Source organism: Catharus ustulatus, chromosome 1 (assembly GCF_009819885.2).
Source record: "Catharus ustulatus isolate bCatUst1 chromosome 1, bCatUst1.pri.v2, whole genome shotgun sequence".
NCBI classification, from domain to species: Eukaryota; Metazoa; Chordata; class Aves; order Passeriformes; family Turdidae; genus Catharus; species Catharus ustulatus.
This window is the reverse complement of record NC_046221.1, coordinates 70,643,829-70,661,668: the sequence shown is the minus strand read 5'-3', so window position 1 is coordinate 70,661,668 and position 17,840 is coordinate 70,643,829. Positions and strand designations below refer to the sequence as shown.

The 17,840-nt window shown below is 49.4% G+C and overlaps 1 protein-coding gene across 3 annotated transcripts; it reads right to left on the bottom strand.

Annotated features, from left to right (window-relative positions):
* Positions 1–1,153: 1,153 nt before the first annotated feature.
* Positions 1,154–17,491, bottom strand: NRN1 (neuritin 1). Of its 3 annotated transcripts, XR_004418088.1 has the most exons (6): positions 17,129–17,491; positions 12,960–13,104; positions 9,682–10,425; positions 4,498–4,620; positions 3,250–3,300; positions 1,154–2,913 (listed from the first exon to the last, which is right to left on the bottom strand). XR_004418088.1 is itself a non-coding variant. In XM_033061333.1 (3 exons), exons 1-3 carry the CDS (start codon positions 17,181–17,183, stop codon positions 10,194–10,196), a joined length of 432 nt encoding a protein of 143 aa, XP_032917224.1. In that variant the 5' UTR covers positions 17,184–17,491; the 3' UTR covers positions 9,067–10,193. The 3 variants fall into 3 exon arrangements, 1 of the variants encoding a protein (XP_032917224.1); XR_006163003.1 differs by lacking the exons at positions 1,154–2,913; positions 3,250–3,300; positions 4,498–4,620 and adding an exon at positions 4,627–4,723; XM_033061333.1 differs by lacking the exons at positions 1,154–2,913; positions 3,250–3,300; positions 4,498–4,620 and having other exon boundaries at positions 9,067–10,425.
* Between the last annotated feature and the right edge of the window lie 349 nt (positions 17,492–17,840).

Below are 17,840 nucleotides of genomic sequence, written 5' to 3'. Positions count from 1 at the left end.
GGTTGACAGACACAAAGCACATGCTTTGTTCACTGATTTTGTAGCTGGTGGCACACACCAAGTTCAAGGTTAAAAGGAAAACTGTAAACAGGATGCATTTGGGAATCCTCAGCTGGCCATCATCTCCTGGTGTCTGCTCCAGTGCAGCAGGAGATCACTGTCATATCAATAACCATCACCCAGTAAAATGATACCCTTTAGTAAAGCCTGCTTAAGTTGCCTCCCAGTGATCTTTGTCTGATGGCAACACTGACACTATTTGGATTATGCTTGATTAAGTATGAATGTTGCACACTAACTGGCTGATATGCCTTGTATGCATTTTTAATCAGGTATTACTTATCCTATATTAAAATTGCTGCTATACACTCTTCACATGTAATATGTACTCATGGATCTAGAAGGCACCAAGTGGAAAGAGTGTGGGAACCTGAGTGCTGAATTATATGAATTATAACTTGACACCAACGTGATGAAGAGGTAGGGGAGAAGTGCACAGGTGGATGGCTGAGGTATAGGAAGCCTTTTCCCAGGGAATATGGCATTAAAAATTCACCCCGGAAGGCTGTGAGGAAAAGAATGCTGGTGAAAGGGCCAGGTGAAAGGGGCTGTCACAGTGGCCCTGGAGTAATTTTAAGTGAAAGGCTACAAGCAAAAAGCCCCCTAAAAATTAGAAAACCTTTAGGAGTAGGCCGGTACAAACAATTGCACTGTGCAATATTTGGATAAGAGGACACCCTCTAAGCCTCATAAAAATGACATTAAAATAGTTAGTGGGATTTTGAGCATATCCTGCACTCCAAGTGTAGACAGAGTTCCAAACTATCCCATCATCTGGCATTCAGAAATTGATGGGAAGGTCTGAGCTTTTATTTCCAAGCTTCATTGTTTGCATGATCTACCATAGGCAGGGAAGATTAAAGAGTAAGGGAATGCCTAAATCTAGAAGGAACAAAGAAGAGCTCCATAGATGAATGTGAGTAATTGCATCAGGTGCAAAAACACAATTAGTGCCATTATAATTACTGAAATTAAATATCAATTTATGTGAGTATGCACTATAATACTTTTGACAGCCTCAAACATTGTGTGATAGCAAATAAAAGTAGGATGGCAGCTCCCTAATTTGTAAAGAAGTAAAATCATAGAACCATTAAAGCTCACTTAAAGAATTTTATTCCGTAAGATACAAGGACAGGAAAGGTTTCAGTGCAAAGAGGATAAGTGATAATAAATGCCCAGTAAAACCATGCATACATCTGCAGCTATTAAGACACACAGCAGCTTTTCTAAAATACAAATGTAGTACATGAAGTAATAAACCTTGCAGCAGCACCATGGAAAACTTTGGTCTGAAGGAGAGAGCGGGAAGAAGATCATTCCCTTTGGGATAGGACACACCTCACTTTAGATACTGCAGGCATACAGGTTGCATGCTAATTGTGTCTGTGTCTTCCTCTAGTCCACAGGGAGAAACAGGTGTCACCAGAGACGATCCTTACCATAGAGATATCCATTTAGCATGCCAGGTGGTGTGATGAATCCAGGTCATTTCTCTCCCTTACCAATTTTCATGAGAGAACTTTCCATCTCCTGGAGAATATTTTCTCCTACATGTCTCTCCAAGGCTGGCCCTTTGAGTATGTGAGAGCTCTGCAACCACAACGATTTTTTTCCCTTCAAAACAGCTTCACTTTCCTCTCCCACCTCCCCTCTTTCCTCCTGGTGTTTAGGTCCTCTTTGCTAGCAGGATGGCTTTTTTTCACCTCGTTGCTAGGTTGGTAGCCTAGTTTCCTAAGGAAAGGAAGCTTATGAGATCACACTGTCTATGCAAGTGCCAGTCAGTCCCTCCTAAATAATTTTTGAGCCTGTGAACTGAGTTTGATCAAACTTGACAGGGGATAGAAGTCTCAAAGGTTTGAAGTGCCTACAAGTGCTGTGGAAGTAGGCAGGCAGAGGAGAAAAAAATGCCAGGAGTGCATCCACTGCAGAAATATAACTGTATTATTAGACACCAGAGAGTCCACATCGAAGACAGTCATTACCACTGAACTCCATGGGAGATACAATTTCACAGATTCAGCAGCTCACAAGATGACTTGATTAATATGAGCATGAGCAAAATGTTCTTCTCCCCTTCTTCTGGAGTGCAAGGTTTCCAGTTGCAGAGCAGCAGGGGAGAGCTCAGAAATGACAGGCTGGTGGAGTGAATTTAGAGCTAATTGCTGCTCCTTCTCATGCCAGCACTCGTGTGGAACTCGACTTCCCTGTGACTCCGGTGCCCCCATTTGCATGATCTGGTTCACACAAAGGATGAAATTGCACGGGCTAAAGTGAGCAGAGTAAGTCCTAAACTGCCGTGAGCTGGCACAGCTCTGGTGAGGAGGGTGAAGCTGCCTCAAAATGGGCCAGAGTTTCTAAGGGCAGCTCTACGATGAAGCATCCAGCCGGTCTGGATCCATCCTCCTGGCGTTGGTCTGCAGTGCATTTGCTAACTTTGCTATTTACCACGAGTGTGAGCTGGAACATGAGCTGAGGACCAGCAAAAGCTGTGCCTGGTGCGTAGGCTGGCTCTTGTTTGTTCCTGCTGTGGCTTTTCCTAGAAGTCAGCCACCCCAGGACTGCCTGACTACTGAGCCTGAGCAAAACCCTCACAGTTCCTTGTTAGCACTTGCTAGGGAGAAAAACAAGCTATTTGCACAGGTGGGATTCAAAAAGAAGTGGAAATCACTCATCTTACAGAAAAAAAGAAAAACTACAAACTAACCACAGCTGACATGAAAATGAAGTCTTGGGAGTTGTGCAACTTTTTGTGCTCAGTGAAATATTGATGTTTTCTTCTTCTCCTAAGCCTTCTAAGTACTGATGTGCCAGATATCTGATTTAGGTGGAGAGAGTGAAAATCACCAACACCTAAAGAAAATAGAGGGAAGGTAATTAAATGAACTTTTTATGCACACCAAAGCAGGGGGCTTGTGAGCAGTGAGTGACATGGGTGAAAGTGGACCGGGATTTTGCAAGAAGGACAGGTGTTGCAACCTGCCCTCAACAGTCTAGCCGAGGGCACAGGCTGGAATCCACAGCCTGAAATGCCTGCAGAGCAGCATCTGCATGAGGCTGGGCTGCTACAACCTTCTTTAAGTTGAGGCTTCTTCAGAGAGGGAAGTGAACCACAAATCTCCTGCACCCAGGGCTGAATGTTTTCTGTTACATAACAGATCTGCAAAGGAACAAGGAAGCATCTTTTACCTATTATTTGCTGGTGTCATTTCAATTCGGGCGTTTTTCTCCTGATAAAAGCTAGAAGATAAAATAAAATTTTTCTAAATTAATAAAGCCTATCTCCTCATGTAGCATTTTTCACAAATCTCAAAGATCTGAAAGTACTACTCCCATTTAATGGACACTAGGAGTAAAGGTGAAGGAGATCAAGTGAAATGTCTTGGGAACAGAAAAAAAACCAAGTCTTGCATCATGAGTCTAATAAAAGGGACAAGGGCACCTATTAAGCCTCAATAAAAAGCAAAGCTTAGGACAATTTTCTGACATATTGGATCCTTCAATGAGGCGTTGCGAAACTAATGTGACCAATGTTCCATGCTAACAAAATATGTTCTGGATTTTTCATCTGACAACATAATTTAAGGATTTCTTGGAATATGGGAAACAAAATGAGGCAGTGCCATTACAGGAATCATTCCTTTGCGAAAGGCAGTTTGTGCCAGAGGACTGGAAAATTGAAACTGCCCCAGGGGAGCACAGGAATGGATAAGACTTCTTCCACTACCCAGCCGAAATAAAATGCATTAAAAGAAGCATAAATACCAAACTGGCTACTTCCTGCAAAATTTCTTGTACTTAAGGATCTACTATTGTCAGAAGTACTACTGTTAGAAGTCCTGATAAAGACACACTATACTTGACATGTGGTTTGACTCTTGAGGAGGTGCATTTGGCAGAATTAGACCATGTACATAGGGGTATCTGAAGGAAACTTACTGACAGACACTGTAGCAAAATAGGTGGTTTAAGGCAGGATAAATCGGATTAAAACAATTCCTATCACTATCGTTGTCTGTTTCTTTCTTACAGTTACTAATGGGTTTTTTTGGTTGACTACTTGTTTTCTTACTTTAGTTGACTGAGATTTTGAGGTTTTCATTTGCTGCCTTGGGAAGCATCAGTTTGAATATCCAGTAGTTTCCAAAGTGTTAAAGAAATTGGTGGTATTAAAGCCATACTAAAGGATGCACTGCACATCCACTCTTGAGGCTGCTTCCTGGCAAAAAAAAAGGTGCCCTGCAGATTTGATCTTTGATGCTTCAGAGATCGAGTAAGTCTTTCACAGTCCTTAATAAATTGATATCATGGGCTAGAAATCTGGAGGTGCAAAGCACAATGCATACAAAGCCCTTTGTATTTCGATGGCATGAACCTGGAGTTCATATTGGGATAACATTCCTGTCTGAGGTAAAACTGAGCATTCAAAATCCTTACCTAGGCAGAATGCACATTGACTTCAGGGGATACTTTTTCCCAGAGAATGGCTGTGTAAAGAAGGTCAGGACTAGTTGTTTGTCCCCTGCAGCAATGTTGTTTCTCTGAAGAGACATCCAGCACCTGTGAGCAGGGATTTATTACTGCTGGTGAACACCAGCACTCAGGTGTTGGTCAGTCTCACCTTGACCTTCAGGAGGCTGTTTCCATCTTTTCTTCATATCAGCTTTGGAGATAAGCAAACAAAGAAACAAAATAAAACAAACAATACCTAATAAAGCCTAAAATGCTGAGGCACAAGCCACAGGCTGGGTTTCTGAGAGTTTGATCCATTTAAACCTATTTCTTCAGTACCTCCTGAAAGGCAAAGTCTGTGCCAGCACAGTCTGCCCATTTGTTAGCAAACCCATAGTTCAGGAGTATGGGGCTTCGAGCAAAATCTTCAAATACAGACCCACCATGGGGATTTGAGGGGAAAGGAACAGCCAGTAACTCACCAGTAATAATGCTGTTGTCACTCTCCCACATCATCTCCAGTTTCTCTTCTCACTGGTGGAACTGGGCAGCAGAAGGTCCTTAACCCAAAGCAAATGAAAACCCCTTCCTGTACTGCCATTGCAATGGGCCCTGGGTTGAAACTGTCCCTCAGGAGAGGCACCAGCCAGCTGGAAACGCATTTGCCAACACTGCAAGTGATCTTCAGCTGCTTTTAGCCTAAAGAAACTCTTTCAGACATCTAAAATCGCATCTGATTTCATAACAGACTCCTCTGCAATCCCCACCACTTTGCCTGCTCTCAACCCTGCCCAAAAAAACCCTAAACGTAAACCAAAAAAAAGCCCACCGAAACCCACTGGTGATGAAGAATGAAGTGGCTCAGAAGAATAAGTTGATTTGACACCTCCTCCTGCAAGTCCTGCCAGCCAACTCCTGCAACAGCCTTGCTCTGCAGCACCCTGTAAGCAGGATCAGCAGCTAAGGCAGGGGAGAGGGAAAAGGTGGAGGATGGAGGGGGAAGGCACAGAGGCTGCTCACATAGAAAGCCAGGGCTATTCCTGCTGCCCACCCAGGAGGCACCACCTCTGCATCAGGCAGGAGTATCTGAGGGAGAATCTGGCTTTCTGGATTTAACAAGCTCACTTTTCCTTTAATTGGGGCCCTCAGGCACTACTGTAGTCCACCTAATGGCACTAATCATTAATGAATCAGCTTGATGAATAGCAAGGCTGAACTGTTCTCTCTCTCCTTAGCTTGTCAGCCCTTCACAGAACTTACTGGGTTTCACGGGGCAGGACAACAACTGCACAGATTTTAAAAGGACCCTGGAGAGGAAGAGGGCTGGAAGAGCCACTGATCCATTCATCCCTAGACTGTGCAAATGAGCCAAAGACCAAGAGTAACTGGCTGCTTCCTCTGAGATGTAGATATAGTCACCGAAATGTCCTGTCAGAAAAGGATACTGCACCTTCCTTTCATGCCATGCCTCCCTCTTCTCTCCACAAGCACCAACCAGTTTGCTCTCACTACCACTCAGATTTTTCCTCAGTTTTCTGTGTCCTGGCTCAAGCTTTTACTCCCAGCACAGGCCCACTCCATCTCCCTCTTACAGCTTTTGAACAGATGGGGAAAGGCCTCTTTTTTTTTCCTTAAAGCAAAAATAATCGACCGCCACCACTTCAGTCCAGTGCTGGCAGGGTCTCGCCGTGCCGGAGGGCAGCCCGAGCCGGGGCAAGGTGCAGCCCTCCCTGCAGGGCTCCGCCAGGCTGCTAAAAGGGGGAGGGAGGCAGCAGGAGAGCAGCCGCAGGCCAGGCACGGGTGCATCCAGCGCTGGCGGGGAAGAAGGAGCCAGCGCTCTGCAGCCCTCCGGGGACTGCGGGGCTGCGGTTGCTCAGTCGGGGCTGGGGATAGGAATTAGGGCAGGCAGAGCCGCAATGGCTGCAGCCCTTCCTGATTATCCAGCCAGCTAGAAATGTACTGGCTTGTCTTTTGTTTCAGCTGTGGGTTTTTTTTCCCCTGTTGATCTGCATTTATGATTTTTTTTCTTTTTCTTTTTTTTTCCCCTTTATGCGTGCGTGTGTGCGCATTTTCTTTCAAGCAAGGGATGATTTTACTGTGGTCACTCTCAAGGTTTAAACGCTTTTCTCTTGCGTTTTTCCCCTGTCCAGTTCACCAGCTCACGTTTGCCGGCGAGGTAAGGGATGTTAGAGGCTTGAACCTCTTCCAGCTCTTGCTACAGCAGCCGCTGCCTGGGGCAGTGGGACCAGCCTGGCGAGAGACAAGCCCAGCCTTTCCCGGAGCCTTTACAAACCCTACAGGTGCAAGGCGGCAGGAGGCAAGCTCAGTACACTCAGTCCCTTTCTGGAACTTGGCGGAGGGCTCATGTTTCCTTGGCCACACAACATGGCAAGGCACAGCAGCCATCCATCCCCGTGGTCGAAAAAATTAAATACATGAAATCGACCATTGCACTCAGGCTTCAGAAATGGCCCTTGAAAGGAGCAGAAAAGGGAACAACCAATGCCCTGCACCTCTTATAGAATGAGTAGGCGGAAGGGAAGAGGGAGTTTGTTGGTTTCTCGTGCTCCCCGAAAAAAAAAAAAACAAACACGGAGCTGCCAGCGGAGAGAGCCTCGCTTGCCAGTTTGTCCAGGGGGAGCCGAGCCGGCGGGACCGGGGTTTGCTGCCGGCCCTGCCGCCTGTGCGGGAAATCCCGGGGTGCAATGCAGGCTAGGGCATCCCGGCTAGCTCGGCAGGCCGGTGGCCCTGTGCCCCGGGAATGAGCGCCCGACAATTACTGGCCCCAAACAGGAGAGTTCAGGGGGAGGAAAGGGGCCCAGGAATGACCACCAGGCACCCTCCCCACCCGCTCGGCTGTTTTTCACTGGTTTGCCACCAGTGAAATTATTATTATTCTCCTCAGCGGAGGGTTAATTGGGGGATGTGCTAATTACGGAGAGATTATTCATTAGTAATTGAACTTCACACGAAGACGACTCGAGTCCGCTAATGAGCTGGAAATCGCCCCCTTATTAGGGCGTTTCAGCTTTCTTCTATGGGGTGAGGGAAAGCTGGTAGGCTCCCTTCCATAGTTCTCCGACTGAGGGGCATCGTCCAGCAGCCGGGAAGGCGGGGGCGGCGGCGAGAGCACGCCCGACACCGAGCCGGGGGATGCCGGCAGCGGGCGGGACGGGAGCCCGGGCACCCCGGGGCGGAGCGGGGCGCGGTGCCGGCCGCCAGCGGGGGTCCCCGGGGCCCAGCCGGGGCAGACAGCAGGCTGCAGAGCCCCGTGCACCCCAGCAAGGGCTTCCTCTCCCTTCTCTCCTCGGCATCTGGCATTTCGTGCTACAGGAAACCATAACAGCAGCGCCTGACCTCATGAATACAGAGATGTGCACAGAAAAATCAATTTAGGTCTAGATCCTCTGTGGGGAGGGAAAAATAACCCAAACCATTTAAACAAAGCTCTGCTCTCCAGGGTTTTCCTTTTTCTTTAGTGGTGGTGGGGATTGAGTCTAGAGGGAGGCCAAAGTAAAACGAAATTCAAGCAGACCTGTGTCTGCCGAAGCGAGGCTGAGCTCTGCAAAACCCCTCCATCCAACACACGCATAATGTATTTTATCATTAAAAAATCAACATTGCTTCCAGTGGTAAAGGCGCCTGGCTCCAGTTCCTGAGCACATTCGTTGCTGGGATTCAATCCGTTTGGGAAATGCAGATTGGCTTGCGACCCACTGTTTGATTTATGAACTGTTACATTTGCTATTGCTTACACATTACATTGCGGACCTTGGGGAAGGAGGGAGCAGGGAGAGGGGGCGAAGGAGAGACTCTGCCACCCTACACATTGGCAAAGGGGAGCTATCGCACAAGCAACGGCTCCCCAGCGAAGTAAAATCACCTCGCACCAATTCGTGGTGCCTACCTCCCCATCACCCACTCACCATCCACCCACCCCCGATGGCCAGCTGGGCTCTCCTCTTACAAGTAAAAAGGACGTGTTTACTCTTCGATGTGTATTTCTTTATAAAGGCATCAGGCGTCTATAAATAGCCCAGGTTAGAGCAGCTTCTGCTGCGAAATCAATACCCCGTCCCCCCTTCCCCTTGCTCCTTCGGCTGAGCTGCCTTATTAATTATGAAAGGGCTCCTCTGCGCCCCGGCTCCGCAGCCTCCTCCTTAATGGTGGTTGCGCCTTCCCTCCGCCGGGGCTCGGCCCCGCTCCGCGCCCGCGGGGGAGCCGCGCCCGCCCCCGCCGCCGCGCGGGGCTCCCTGCGCCGGGAAACGGGCGGCCGGGAAGCGGGGGTGTGCGCTTCGGGAAGAGCGGGAGGAGGAGGGTGGGAGGATTTACAGCATATTTTTAAGGAGGAAAAGAAAGGAAAGGGAAAAACAAAAAATAAAAAGAGAGAGAGAGAAAGGCTTCGACTAAGCGATTCAGGCACCCTGTCCTTGTTTGAACTGAAATTGCCGTGTTCGTCAAGGGATGGGTTCAAGATTTAGACTTCCTTGCCTTCAAAGCCCCGTCCTTTCCAAGATACTCTAGGTATATTTTATAAAAAGGACGACACCCTCATTTCAAACAATAATTTTTATTTTATATTTCTGTCTATACTTTGTAGCAAATCTTTTTTTGTTATTTTTTGCTGAATTGACTTTATAATAAACTTTTGTTTAAATTACATTTTTCTCTTCTTTTAAAATCAAGGCTCTTTTTTTTTTTTTTTTCAAAATCATTTTGCTGTTGTTATTTTTTTTTTTCATTTAGGTTTACATTTAAGCCCCCTTTTTGTGATCTCTACGGTTGGATATTCAGGTATTTTACTGTTATGTGTAACATCTAAAACAAAGAGGAGGAAAAAATTAAAGGCAGTGAATTCGGAAAGATGCCTTCGAACAGCAAGTAAAGGTAAACTCTCAGAGATGTTAGCAGCATTCCTTCGTTCCTCCGGGCATTGAGATACGTCTTTCTTTCTCTTGCTCCTTCCTTCCTTAGCTGTTCGTTTCCCTCTCTTTCTCTCCCTCTCTCGCTCTCTTTTCCCCTTGAGGAAAAATGTTCTTTTTTATTAATTTTTAATTTTAATTTTTTTTCCCAGTGGAATGGCCAAAAACAAAAAACAAACAAGCGACTGTGGAGGAAAGATGAGAGATTGTGAATTATTCACCATATGCTTCACACGTGGACATCTACCTTGGATTTCTCGCCAGTGCCTTTTCCTGTCTGCGGTTTTTGTTCTCGCCTCGCACACTGCCGCATTTTTAGCGGAGCCCGTGGCTCGCCGGGAGGTACCCGGCCGGTTACAGCCTTAGCAGTAGGTGGCCCAGAGCCGTTCCTGAGATTGCGTTTGCACAACGAGGGCTCGAGTTTGTTTCTTTATATTTTTTTTTTCTATTTTTGATTCGAAGCGATAGTAAAGCTGAGGTCCGATTTGGGCTGCGTGCCGCTGCCTGTTTGGTAAGATTTGGCAAATAAACACAAAAAAAAAAAAAAAAAAAAAAGGGGGGGAAAAAAAAGAAGAAGAAAAAAAAAGGGAGAACGCTTCCACAGTCCTACATAGGTGTTTCACCATCATCAGCCACCACCACCACCATCATCATCATCATCAACCACAGAAAAGCACAACGTCCCCAAAGCAACGGATGGACACTTCCTCTATAGATCCAGCACATGGAGAGGGTGTGGGTGTGAGTGTGCTCGCCCCCCTAGAAAGGCAGCCAGGTCACTAGGGCAGCCCACAGAGCCGCCAGGAGCAGGGGCAAGGCCGGCGGGAGGACGGACGGTGCCGCGCCGCTGCCGCCTCCGCACAGTTCGAATAAGCTGCCTTGGAAATCGAGGTTTTTGGATTCCCGTCTCAATTTCTCCCAGAGGTCTGTCGCTCCTTCCTGGCAATCGGTGAGCGCTGTGAGGGTGCAGGCGTGGAAATCATCCCAGTACCTGCAGGAGGGGAGAGCAGCCGGCGTCAAAACAGGCAGGCGCCCACCTTCCCGGGAAGGGGGCCCGCCCCTCGGGCCCGCCGCCCCCTCCTCCCGCCGCCGGAGCCCAGCCGGGCATGCCTAAAAGGGAGGTGGGGAGGAGCCGCTGGCTGAGCTTTCGGGGTCCCCCCCATCCCCAACCCCGCCTTCGCACCAGCCCGGTCAGGGTGCTGCAAAAATGGCTCTGCTGGCTCTGTGGCGGAGGGGTCTCTGCGTGACAGGAGGAGGGGACGTGCCCCCCTCGGCTGTCAGAAGCCAGCCCGGGGGCCCGCGGACTCGTCCCGAGGATTTCTCGTCACCGCTGGGAGCGGGCAGACGGGGGTGGGAAAGGCAACTTTTCAGGTGGGGTGTGTAGAAACCCTCAGGGGGAATTCTCCTGGGCGGGAAAATGCCCTTACGGCAGGAAAAGGTCAAGGAGGAAAAGAAGGAGAAGCAGGAAGGATAGAAGAAGGAAGGAGGAACATCTTCCTCTTCTAGGCTCCTCGCACCGACCCGCAGCAGGGCAACGGGAGGGACCCCTGATGCGAGGCCAGGGGTCTAGGCAGCAAAGAGATTCACTTTCCTAGGATAATTTCCGGCTATTCGCACAATTTTTCCCTTTTTTTCTTTTTTTTTTTTTTTTTTTTTTTTTTTTCCTTTTCAATTCCTTTCTTCCTGGGGACTGGACCGGCGTTTGTCGCCGGGACAGGCACCCGTCGTCCCGGAATAGGGAGGGTACTGGAGGATCTTTCCTCTCCGTATTGAGTTATTGAAAATCACCCCAAATCTGCCCTCTGCCTTCTATTTCCCCCCACGCCTCAAGGCAGGCGTCTGGGAAAATGAGTCTTGATTTTCTTTCTTTTCCTTTTTTTTTTTTTTCCCCAAAGTAGTCCTACTGCTTCTAATTTATGAGCACTCTAAGCTGGTTGTAGACTCCCAATGTTTGCTACATTCGTAATAAATAATGAGATACTGAGAAGCCAGAGTCTAAGAGTGTGCCTCTCCTGCAGTATTTCTGCTGTAATTGCATCTCCCAAAGGAAAATTAAATCTTTCACCATCTTCTTGCAATACACATCCCGGCACAGGGCGAAGGCAATCGGATGGTGGGAGGTGGTCGGGAAAAGGGGTCTTTCTTGGAAAAGAGTTACTTTTTAGAGACTAGCATCACATCTGGTCTGGCACTCGAGGACAAAAGATATCATATCAAGATGCTGCTGCCCACGGGTATTTATTTCTCTTGCAGGACACAAAGTAAACCTCAGCCCAGCATTTACAGCGAGGTGCCAGCCTTTTTGGATGTTTGACTCAGAAATCTCTAGGGAGGAAGAGAGGAACGTTATAGAGTCTCTTCACTTTTTTCCTCCTTTCCTTTCCCTTTTCCTTTCCTCTTTTGTTTCCTGATTTTTGCGGAGCAAAATAAAACCCCCAAACCATTCTAAACTTATTTTTTTCTAAAGATATTATCTCGTTTCTAAATACTTATGTTTGTTTGTTTTTGTTTTGTTGGGTTTTTTAAACGGGGGGATTTTGCGCTGAAAAGAAGGGAAACACCTTACACTGCAACCGCTTTTTAATTTATTATTATTATTATTATTTTGTGTGTGGTTTGGTTTTGGGGGGTTTTATTTGGGTTTTTCTTTCTTTTTTCTTTTTTTTGTGGAGGTTTTTTCTTTCCTTCCAGACATATTGAAAACGCTCGTCTCATCCTCCCTGTGCGGGACATGATTTTGCAAGGCGAGCTCTTTTTCTCCCTTTGATATTTTTGTTGCTGCTGTTGTTATTATTAATAATATTACTATTATTACTATTGTTATTATTCCCCTTTATCTTTGCTCCTTCCTTCTTGTCCCCTCTGGGGGACAAATGTGCTTTCCCGTGGGATGGAGGTGGCAGAAGAGAGCTGGCGCTGGGACGGCCGCCTCTCTGCCGCTGGGCGATTCATATCATGACTGGGCTCTTCCTTTTTTAATTACGTTTTGTTTTCCGAGGAGCCGCCTCCCCAGCATCGGCTGTGCCCGGCCCGGGTGGGCAGCCTCCCACCGCCTGCGGGGCGAGCCCAGAGCCCGTCGGTGAGCTGTGTCCCGCAGGCAGCAACAAGGAAAAGGATAACGATGCCCGTGCAGATAATGTCAGCACCCCAGCGCAGGTCGGGGGAAGGGAAAGAATAGGAAGAGGAGCTAAGTAGGAAAGGGGGGAAAAAAAGCCAACAACCAAAAAACCCGAGAAAACAAACCAGAAAAAAAACCACCTCAGATTCACGGAGGCAAAAAATAAAATGTATAAAAAGCCATTGTAAAAATTCCCTCCAGACTTCGCTGTTCCCCAAGCCCGGCCCGTCCCCGTGGCAGTGAGCTTGGAGGGGCCCTGCAGAGAACAATCCAACCCCAAAGCGTAACCCCGCGTTACTTGCGTTCCTTCCCTCCTTCCCGCCACCATCCAGCCTCGCCCCCCTTGCCCAGCCGCGGGTGACCCCCATTCTCCCCCCGTGGCCCCGAAGGAGAGAGGAAAGACCTACGCGCAGATCGTTTGGAGATTTCTCTTGTCGTCCAGGTCCTGCGGGTAGTTGGCCATGTTATCGCCCAGCCGCAGCAAACAATCCGAGAAGCCCCTAAAGACCGCATCGCACCGCCCCGCCGCTCTCACCGCCTGCACCAGGTACGCTGTGGGGCAGGGGCACAGGTCAGCACCGCCGGCCCCCGCCCCCGGCCCTCCGCCCCCGGCTCGCCTCTTCCCTCCTCCTCCCCCCGCCCGCCCCCAGCCCTTGCTAAAGGCGCGACCTGGGGCAGGAGAGGGGCGCTGGGACCGAGACGGGCAGGCCATCGGCCACTCGAGGAGGTGAGCCAGGGGCTTTTCGCCCCTTCCTTTTTTTAGTACGGAGGGTTCGGTGTCTGTGGATTGGTGGCGTTGATTTCATTAATATTTTTTTTTCTTTTTTTCCCCCCTTTTTTTTCTTTGAGGGGAGAGGAGGAGGGGAAATGAAGATGCTCTGCCTGCTTCCCCCCGGACTTGATCCTTTGTTAGAAAATTCCGCCTCGAAGCAGCAGGAGCGTTTCTCCGTACAAACGCAGGCGCACGCACACGCACACGCTCCCTATTGCCCAGGTCGCTGGGCAAACACCGTGCAAGGCTCAGCGGGAAAAAAAAAAGTTAAAGTAAAAATAATAATTTAAAAAAAAATCACTAGAAAGAGCTGCGATGGAGATACGCAAAGAAGGGAACGCAGAATCACGCAGACAGCTGCGGGGGCGCCGGCCCGGCCGTGCCTGTGCCCGGGGCGGCGGGGCAGGACCGGGCCGGGGTGAGCCCCGCTCCCCCAAACCCGATGCCCAGGCATCCCTCGGGACGGCTCTAATAGAGGGCATTCGCTCAGTACAGCAGGAACCAATACAAGAGCAACCGCCTGCAAACGGGGGAAGAAAATGAGTTACGGGCTCCTCCTGCGTGTCCCGAGAGGGCACGGCACGGCACGGCACGGGACCCGCAGCACGGCATCCCGCACATGCCCGCAGCCGTCCGGCGGGCGGGGGGTACCCGGGCACGGCCAGGGGCTGGCTTCCAGCCGCTCTGCTGCCGTGACGGGAGAGGGGACGCCGCGGTGTCCCTAGGCCTGGGGGATGTCGCTGCGGCCAGCGGGGGCGGGAAGGGCTTCCCCCCTCCCTTGAGGAGGAGCCCCTTGCCGCCCACGCCGTCGAGTGGGGGTCCCCTCCTGCGCCGTGTCCCCAGGGAATGACGGGCGATGTGTGCGTGTGTGTGTTTCCTTGCCAGGTACCGCTTACGAGCTAAATGGCTGACTCCAAAAAGAGACTGTTTCAACCCAAATCCTCCTCTTGCCGTTTGATTCATCGCTAACATGACTTGATGGCCACTCCCCTCTACACACACACACACACACACCAGCACCAGCCGTCACATCAAACCTCCAGCAGGCTCCAGACATTGGCTACGATAGGAAAAAAAAATGCCAGGCAAACAAATAGAGAAGAACCGAAGACCATCCCGAGGGTAAAACCGTGTCCTATAAAACCCGCGCCATTTCGCTCCAGCAGCTACAGCGGAGGAGGAGTTGCCACGAATTTCTGCAAAAAAAAAAGTGTGGGGCTGTGCTGAAATTCTGGGGTTCCAAGAGGAGCCCTGCCCCATGCTGGGGCCGGGCTGTGTGTGGGGGGGGTGTGGGGGTCACGTTTGGGACCAGTGGCGAGCAGAGCATCCCTCGCCCCCGCAGGGCAGCCTGGCCCTGTCTGCCCGCGCCGCTGCCTCCGCACAGGGTATCCCCGGTCCAAAGCTGCCCTAACCCCGCCAATAAATTAAAAAGAAAAAAGAGGGGGGGAAAAGCAAAAGTGGATAGACACGGTTCCTGTCTGGTTCAAAGACAACGGGATTTCTCATGAACTAGGTCGCTTGTGCCTCGCCGTTGCCACGACCTTCCACACCCCACATGCCCCATTTAAAGATAACATTGTGCAGCAATGTGCAATGCAGCAGGACCGCACGAGACCTCCGTGACGGACCGGGCCCCCTCCCAAAACTCATTCCCCGTTCTCTCAGTCCTGCGAGTGGTCCTCCTATCCATTCTGCAGAGACTCAGCTCACCCCACCCCCCCCCACCTCGGTCACCTCCCAAAATGTCAGGGATTTCGGACAGATCCAATCTCCTGTGCCGAAATAAATAAATAAATAAATCCACCACCACCACCACCCCCTTTTTTTTTTTTTTTTTTTTTTTTTTTTAAGTCCCGGTGCATAGACATTTTGGGAACGAGCCGAGCATCCATTTCACGCGAGCCTTTACCGGGGACGGGGCAAAGCCAGCCGCCCTTTGCAAAACCCGCACCGACCAGAAGCTGATTCCGGGGGTGGGGAGATGTGGCGGAGGTGGGGGGAAGGTTACCCGAAATACCGAAAGAGAAGAAGAGAGGAGAAAATCTCTCCAAGAGCTTCAAAGCCGTCCCATTCCAGGGCACCGCAAAGCCACCGCACCGCCACCATCCCCGCGGTGTGCAGCAGTATTTGGGGGTAACTTTCCAAATGACTGCTCATGCTCGCGCCAGCCCGGGAACAGCATTTCCCAGCGACTCTAGCTGCCTTTTGAAATTTCAATAAAATCCGTCCTCGGCTGAACCAAGTAAACACAAAAGAAAGAAAATCTTCCTTCTCCTCCAAACGAATGTACAAACACACAAACAAAAATTGCAAGGATTGAAATTAAGGATAACATCAAAATAAAGCCTTCCCCCTTCTTTCTCTGACAGTACAAAAACTGGCCTTCTGAAGAGTTCAGCTTTATTTTAAATGGAATGGAAATACGAATGTATCATTTGCATCATTTAACCATATTTCCCAGAGGTCAATATTTCGTTGCACTATTTCTTCAAACCCACCCCCCCCACCTTTTTTTTTAGATGAGGAAACGTTCAAGGCATTTTGCCTCCCTTTCTAATTGTCCCCTCCTTTTTTTTTTTTTTTTTTTTCCCCTCTTTTTCCTTTGGTACCCATAAAATGCTGCAGAGGTTTTCTGGAGAGGAGTGTGACCGAGCAAAAGGATGTCTAGCAATGCCGAGCTTTCTTTTTTTTTTTTTTTTTAATATTTTATCAGAATTCCTTTGCAGGAAAATATTTTCAAAGGGGTCTCCACACCTGACAGCCTAGATAATAAAAGACGTGCTTTAATCTCCCTTTCCATAAAACCCAGTTTTGGATCATGCTCGGGAATCTACATATCCAGTAGATAATCTTTGATATAGGACCAAAGTGGTCATTAACTTGGAGATTGTTTAATTTCCGTAACTAAAAAAAAAAAAAAAAAAAAAAAAAAGGAAAGAAATGTAAAAAATTAACCTGAGAGCAAACCAACAAAAGCAACCAGCGAAAACCCCAAGATATTGAACAAAACCAGCAACAAAGCACACAAAATACACACCGGCACAGAAAGAAACCTGATCTATTTTAAGTAACAGCACATATAGAATTTTTTTGGACCTGCTCGATTTTTGACAGGTCTTCTCCAAGCACAAAATTAACGATTGGGCGGTGGGACTCCGCGATTTTTAAAAGTAATTTTTTATTTGTTTAATCGCCGCATTCGAGGTGATTATTTCTTTTAATTTAGTGATCTATTTTCTTTGGTTTTAAGATGCTCTGCAAATGGGAATACGTTCTGGTTCCCAAAGGGAGACCTTCGTTTGTCCCCCTGATTTTCTGCAAAAAAACTTTCCAGCTAGATCTCTCGCAAGACATTTTGTGCCGGTTCTTATTTCTCTGTCCCTCGGGGAGAGGAGGAGAATTTCTTAGCACTGGAGTCACCAAATTGTAAGTGGAAAGGAGCGAAGGGGATATCCGAAAACCAGATACAAACGCAACCGCTCGTGGGGACCGAGAGAAAAGGAGGGAAAAGAAGGAAGAAGAGGCGGAGGGGAAAATAAAAAGCAGAGTATGAGTGAGCATGCACCGCTTTAGGAAAACGCAAACCAAAAGTGGTTTAGGAGAAAGCAGAATCCGTCTCCCTTTCCTGCGGGCTCCCCTGCCTTGACAGCGTGCCGGAACGCGAGGGGAGCGCGGGGAGCGGAGAGCGGGGTCCCGGCGCCCCGCACCGCGGCCCCGCACGGGGCATCCCGACGATCCGCTCCTGCATGCATCAGCCGGCACGGGGTGCGCACAACTTGACACGGAATTTGGCAGTCCACTTACCTATCTGTACAGCAAGGATCAGAGAAATATAACTGCCGTTCAACTTAAGTCCCATCCTACATTTAGTAAAACCATTTGCGGCTGCAGATCTTTAAATAGTTACTTTGGAGAACGTGGGGGAAAGCTGAAAAATAGACATTGCCAACAAGTTCCGAGCAGCGGAGGACTTTGCAGACAAGGGGGGGAGACAAGAGGAGAAGGAGAGGAAGAGGGAGGCAGCGGGAGAGGGCGAGGAAGGCTGACTGGGAATGGTTCGCTCCATTAGGAGGGGGCGGAGGAAGTACAGCCTCACGCCCACCACCGGCCCTGACGTGGGGGGATGACACCGGCCGGGTTTTTTTCCCCCCTTCTTATTTTTTTATTTATTTATTTTTTTAAAATAAATGTGCACCTTGGAAGAGGAGCGCCATTTATAGGCATCACGGGCTGGATTTACCCGCTCTCCCCGTGACCCCCGCCCCATAAATCGCCGAGAAAATCCCCCCCGCTCCCCGCGTTCCTCCTGCCCCGTGTGGCGGCGGTGGGGGCGGCAGCCGGGACCGTCCCCCCGGGGCGGGAGCGCTGCGGGGGCGGGAGGGGACACACAGACACAGACACACAGACACACATACACACACACACAGACACGCACACGGAGGAGCCGCCCCCCGGGGGTGGGGATAGCACGGCAGAACCCCCCCGCCCCCGGGGCCGCCCCGTCGGGGCTGCTCGG